At 40.4% G+C, this 6,000-nt stretch overlaps 1 protein-coding gene across 4 annotated transcripts in view; it reads right to left on the bottom strand.

Moving 5' to 3' along the window:
- Positions 1–253: 253 nt before the first annotated feature.
- The window catches only part of LOC140725297 (transient receptor potential cation channel subfamily A member 1-like), a 119,726-nt gene continuing 113,979 nt past the window's right edge, over positions 254–6,000 (bottom strand). For all 4 annotated transcript variants that reach the window (XM_073040594.1, XM_073040620.1, XM_073040603.1 and 1 more), the window contains 4 exons: positions 3,830–3,898; positions 3,631–3,741; positions 2,746–2,858; positions 254–2,659 (listed from right to left, as the gene is read on the bottom strand). In XM_073040594.1, coding sequence (XP_072896695.1) covers positions 2,407–2,659; positions 2,746–2,858; positions 3,631–3,741; positions 3,830–3,898 — 546 coding nt within the window. In that variant the 3' untranslated portion in view covers positions 254–2,406. The remainder of the gene's footprint in view (positions 2,660–2,745; positions 2,859–3,630; positions 3,742–3,829; positions 3,899–6,000) is intronic.

The following is a 6,000-nucleotide window of genomic DNA, read 5'->3' as shown; positions in this document are numbered from 1 at the left end:
TGACAATCTTAAAATAAAGAATAACATAAAAATAAAGAATAACATTTTCACGTGTTTAGTGAGAACATGGAACTCTGGAGGCTGGATTAACTCAGATTAACAGGATGGAAATCAAGATACTTTTGAATTGTTGTGGTATCAAGGGACACAGAAAAAAGCAGACAAATGGAGCTTAGGTAAAAATCAACTTGACCTGATTGGCTAAATTTCAGAACCTATTCACATGTTGAACCAAAAAAGCCACAGCAAATACTTTCAAGAAGAATTTTTGGATATTTATTGAACAAACTTCAGTTAATGAACATATTTCCACACTTAGATATAATTGTAATTTGAAACCTCTCTTCATTTAGCTCATCAAGATGTACAGTCAAATCATCTGAATTGCCTGATACTTCAAACATTTCCTAGAATTAATTTTGCCTAATTAGTTAACAAACTGCTAGAGTCACAGTTACATTGTTCTTTCCCTTAATGGTTCTGATAGTCAAGGAATTAATTAGTTTGATGCTGTTTTTTCCAAGATTATAAACTTGTTATGAATCCACTATCAATTACCTTGACAGGAAGTCAATAGACAATAGGTGCAGAAGTAGACCATTCGGCCCCTTGAGCCTGCACCGCCATTTTGAGATCATGGCTGATCAATTCCTATCAATACCCGGTTCCTGCCTTGTCCCCATATCCCTTGATTCCCCTATCCATAAGATACCTATCTAGCTCCTTCTTGAAAGCATCCAGAGAATTGGCCTCCACTACCTTCCGAGGCAGTGCATTCCAGACACCCACAACTCTCTGGGAGAAGAAGTTTTTCCTTAACTCTGTCCTAAATGACCTACCCCTTATTCTTAAACCATGCCCTCTGGTACTGGACTCTCCCAGCATCTGGAACATATTTCCTGCCTCTATCTTGTCCAATCCCTTAATAATCTTATATGTTGCAATCAGATCCCCTCTCAATCTCCTTAATTCCAGCGTGTACAAGCCCAGTCTCTCTAACCTCTCTGCGTAAGACAGTCCAGACATCCCAGGAATTAACCTCGTGAATCTACGCTGCACTTCCTCTACAGCCAGGATGTCCTTCCTTAACCCTGGAGACCAAAACTGTACACAATACTCCAGGTGTGGTCTCACCAGGGCCCTGTACTTGCTCTTGTACTCAATTGTACTCAAGGCAGATGTACTTTCCTTGCTCTTGTACTCAATTCCCTTTGTAATAAAGGCCAACATTCCATTAGCCTTCTTCACTGCCTGCTGCACTTACTCATTCACCTTCAGCGACTGATGAACAAGGACTCCGAGATCTCTTTGTATTACTCCCTTACCCAACTCTATACCGTTCAGATAATAATCTGCCTTCCTGTTCTTACTCCCAAAGTGGATAACCTCACACTTATTCACATTAAACGCCATCTGCCAAGTATCTGCCCACTCACCCAGCCTAGCCAAGTCACCCTGAATTCTCCTAACATCCTCATCACATGTCACACTGCCACCCAGCTTAGTATCATCAGCAAATTTGCTGATGTTATTTTCTATGCCTTCATCCAAATCGTTAACGTAAATGGTAAACAGCTGTGGTCCCAATACCGAGCCCTGTGGCACCCCACTAGTCACCACCTGCCATTCCGAGAAACACCCATTCACCGCTACCCTTTGCTTTCCATCTGCCAACCAGTTTTCTATCCATGTCAATGCCTTCCCCCCAATGACCTGAGCTTTGATTTTACCCACCAATCTTCTATGTGGGACCTTATCAAATGCCTTCTGAAAATCGAGGTACACTACATCCACTGGATCTCCCCCGTCTAACTTCCTGGTTACATCCTCGAAAAACTCCAACAGATTAGTCACCCTATTCCTCTAGAATTCTTCTATTTAAATATCTTCTAGACACAAGTTGCCACAATATCAAATAAAAACTGAACTCGATTGTATACAAGGTGCATATAATACATGTAGTATTTCTATCGTAATAATGTTTAGCATATTAAGGCAATCCTGACTGAATGCCTTGACCCAAGTTACTGACTATCCCTTTACTCCCACAGCTGCTGCTTAACCAATTGAGTTTCTAGAGATTTTTCTCTCTCCAGATCCCAGTATCTGCAATCTATGTGTCTCCGTCACATCACACCATTCGATTGATTTTTAATATTAATTTTGGATAACCTTATTTATTTTGACATATATAATCCCTGTAAGCAATACCACAAGGCTCCATGCAGATTCATAAAGTATTGTTAATACTTTGCAACAACCAAAACAAATGCAACAACAATGCATATATTTAATAAACACTAAATATATCAGAGCTTTTGACGTCAGCGTAGTTTAAAGCTCCCTCCTTTGATTTTTATTCAACAAAAGATGTACGGTTAAAAGTAATATTGCAGCACCGACATATTAAGTGTCTTTATACCCAGGTTTGTTAAGGGTAAATGAACAAGGGGATGATTGTTTCTGAGTGCATTGCACTGATTTCAATACAAGATCCCACTTGCTTCCAGCCTTCTTAAAACGCTGTCTTTTAGCCTTGATGTAGCACGAATATTCCTCTTGGTCCCTGTCTTCTAGCTCCAAAGAAATTCCCATCTTCTGAACTATGAGCACAAGCAGTTCATATTGTTTCTGCACTGAGGCTGTGATGTCCTTCAACCTGCAGGTTTAACAAATTGGAAGGAATAAGTGCAGCATAATAAGACAAAGGGACAGCGTCTGAATTATTTTAAAATGATTACACACCTGTATTTCTGCTTCTCTATCTGTAATTCAAGCCTTTTGAGATCAGTTGCCTGATTGTTCATTTCAGAGCGTGTTTCGTTGTTTTGTGATTCTGAAAATCTCTGTAGCAAACACTGAAATATAAACATGAATTTTACCAATAGATATTTTTTAGCCCTCTATATTTCAGTAATTGCACTGAAATCTCCCAGTTGATCTGTGAGCCGTTACATCTTTCAGCCAGATGACCTGTACAATTTCCTATTTTTAATAGTATTATTATTACAGTAGCAGTGATATATTGGTGCACTTGGCTCAGTGGGGTTTTATTTACTTAGATTAACAATGGACACAAATCTATAATAGCTGAATATTTATGTAAGGCGAGCATGAAGAACATAATTGGAAGAGCGTAGGGGAACTCCTCTGCAAACATATTTCATCCATCCTGTGAAGCTGTTCCCGCTTCTTTGAAGTTGGAATTGCTGCTGTGTCTCTGCACAGTAACAGAGGAGAAACATATACAAATCACAAATCAGCTGAATTGATTGTGCTAAGGTTTTTTTTCCCCCTCTAATTCAATCACTATTCACTGGAACAAAGATATGCGACAATTTGCATGCAAATTGCATGCAAATATTTAATGTCACAAAATATCTGAAGATGCATCATCGGATAGAATTTAACATAAGTTAGATATTAGAATATGTAACCAAAGTGTCAGATAAATGAGGATTTGAGCATCTTAAAAGAAGAAAGAGCAGCTACTGTAGTGAATAAATCTGATACAATATGAATTTGCTTTGATTAAAGAAGCTTGCGTTTCAAAACCAGAAGCAAATCCATCTAAGTATAATTATATCAGACCCTCAGGCAGCTGCTGAGTAATAACCATTACTTGCTTACATTTATGATACCAGTCTTTCGCTTGTTAGGATATACAGTTGTTTTCACTTCATCGACTTTATTAAGGAACCAAAAGGGAAGCTTCTCCTCCAAACTTGTATGAAGGAAAATCTGTAGGAATAGAATGGAGACATTGGAAATGTTTTCTTGATAGTGTTGTATTTTCTTGTCTTTTCATAAAGGAATCACAAAGGCTTACCTGCATTGCCATTCTTTTTAAGGATGCGGTTCTCTGGACTTCAGCAATGTCACCCACTGCTAAACCAATCTAAATTGGAAACAAACACTTGACATGAAGTGTTTACACTGATAAAATCAGATGAACAGACTCTGCTGACAGCACACACAAAATACTGGTGGAACGCAGCAGGCCAGGCAGCATCTATAAGGAGAAGCACTGTCAACGTTTCAGGCCGAGACCCTTCGTCAGGACTCTGCAGACTCTGCTGACAATGATTTTCTGTTCCTCTAGTGTTACGAAAACCCCGTAACCAGGTAACTTACCAGCAAAGATAGATGGATCAGCTGAGTCGGATGCTACTATTTTCAAACGTTTTATTCAACAAGGGCACAAACGTATGGTTAATACAAAACATTCAGATCATACACGTCGTCAAAACTCAATCTAAAACACCGGTGTAACCATAATCAATCAGAAATAAGCTCTACAGTTGTCTAGGGGTTAATACTGAGTCCAACGGAAATATAAAGAGTCACTCAGAAGTTTGCCGGCTTTTCCTTTTTGGGAACCGCTGGGATTTTCACGTTGTAGAGAGAGAGAGAGAGACGACTTAGAAAAGATACACACTTGCCCGTCGTCTTGGCAGAGCTGGTTCTTGGAATCAGGGGAGCAGACTTCCCCGTTGTTATTTAAAAGCAGTCTTTCGTTGGTTTTAGCCACAGATTCAAATTCGGAATCTAACGCACATGGCTTCCTTCAAAATGGCGTCCCGCTCCCACGGGAATCGATATCGTGTTTCCTTGGTGTCTACTGGGTGCGTCTGAGGGTCCTCCCCTCAGACCCGCCTTTATACTTCTTCACGGGATCGCAGGTGTCAATCAAGTTGCAGCCAATCAACCAGCCCACTTTGCCCGAGGGCTTTTCACGTGGTCTCCATGAGACAATAGTCAAAGTCACCTTCATTCTGCTTCTTGGGAGAACATGGTCTCTCTCTCTTTTTGGGTCAGTTGACCCCCCCTTAACTAGAGTTCTTGCGATTTTCACAAAGGAGGGGGCCAAAGGCATAACACTAGAAACATACTTCATTTGCAGTTTTTGCCTCTTTCAGGTTGGAATTCCCACTGTTCTCCGCACAGTAACAGAAGAGGAATAAATGCCAGCACCAACTCGGCTGACAAACTGAAATTATTTGGCTGAGGTTTTTCGTTCTCATTCAGTCGCTCCTCATTGGAACAAAGATATGCACAGCAGGTTGCATGAACGTAGAACAGTACAGCACAGTACAGGCCCTTTGGCCCACAATGTTGTGCCGACCCTTAAACCCTGCCTCCCATATATCCCCCCCCACCTTAAATTCCTCCATATACATGTTTAGTGGTCTCTTAAATTTCGTTTCTTCATTGCATTTTCTGCAAATTTTACCTTTAAACCTGTAATTGGTGTATGAGAGCCCCTGCCACAATGGTGACACGACTTGTTCAATCAGCCTGGTTTCTGTTCGGATACTGTGATTTTGTTCATGCTCACTTTCATTCCTGACTGCAACTCATTTGCATCTGTCCGCTATTTCAATTGATACAGCAATTCCAACTGCTCTTTTAAATATAAGTTGTGCTTCACTTAGGAGCCAATTTTGAATGCCTTCTTGTAAGATTTCACAAATTAAACAATCTCTCAGTGGATCATTAAGACCATTACTGAACTATTCTCTGACAATCTTTTCATTTTGGCCACGTAAGCTCTATGCTTCCTTATGTAAATAGTGTATTCAACATCACAAAATGTCTGGAAGTGCTTTAGAATCAGAATCAGGTTTATTTTCACTGACATACAAGACCAAAAGATGTAGGACCCGAATTAGGCCATTTGGCCCATTGAGTCTGCTCTGCCATTTCATCATGCCTGATCATTTTTCCTCTCAGCTCCAGTCTCCTGCCTTACCCCTATATCCCTTCATGCCCTGCCCAATCAAGAACTTATCAACCTCTGCTTTAAATATACATAAAGACCTGGCAATGCTACCTGTGGCAATGAATTCCACAGACTCACCACTCCCTGGCTACAAAAATTCCTCCTCATCTCTATTCTAAAAAGATGCCTCTCTATTCTGGGATTGTGTCCTTTGGTCTTAGACTCTCCCACCACAGGAAACATCCTCTTCACATCCACTCTGTCGAGGCCTTTCACCA

The sequence above is a fragment of the Hemitrygon akajei genome, chromosome 1, assembly GCF_048418815.1.
Source record: "Hemitrygon akajei chromosome 1, sHemAka1.3, whole genome shotgun sequence".
Classification (NCBI taxonomy): domain Eukaryota; kingdom Metazoa; phylum Chordata; class Chondrichthyes; order Myliobatiformes; family Dasyatidae; genus Hemitrygon; species Hemitrygon akajei.
Note: the sequence above shows the minus strand (reverse complement) of the source record. Positions and strands in the feature narration are given on the sequence as shown.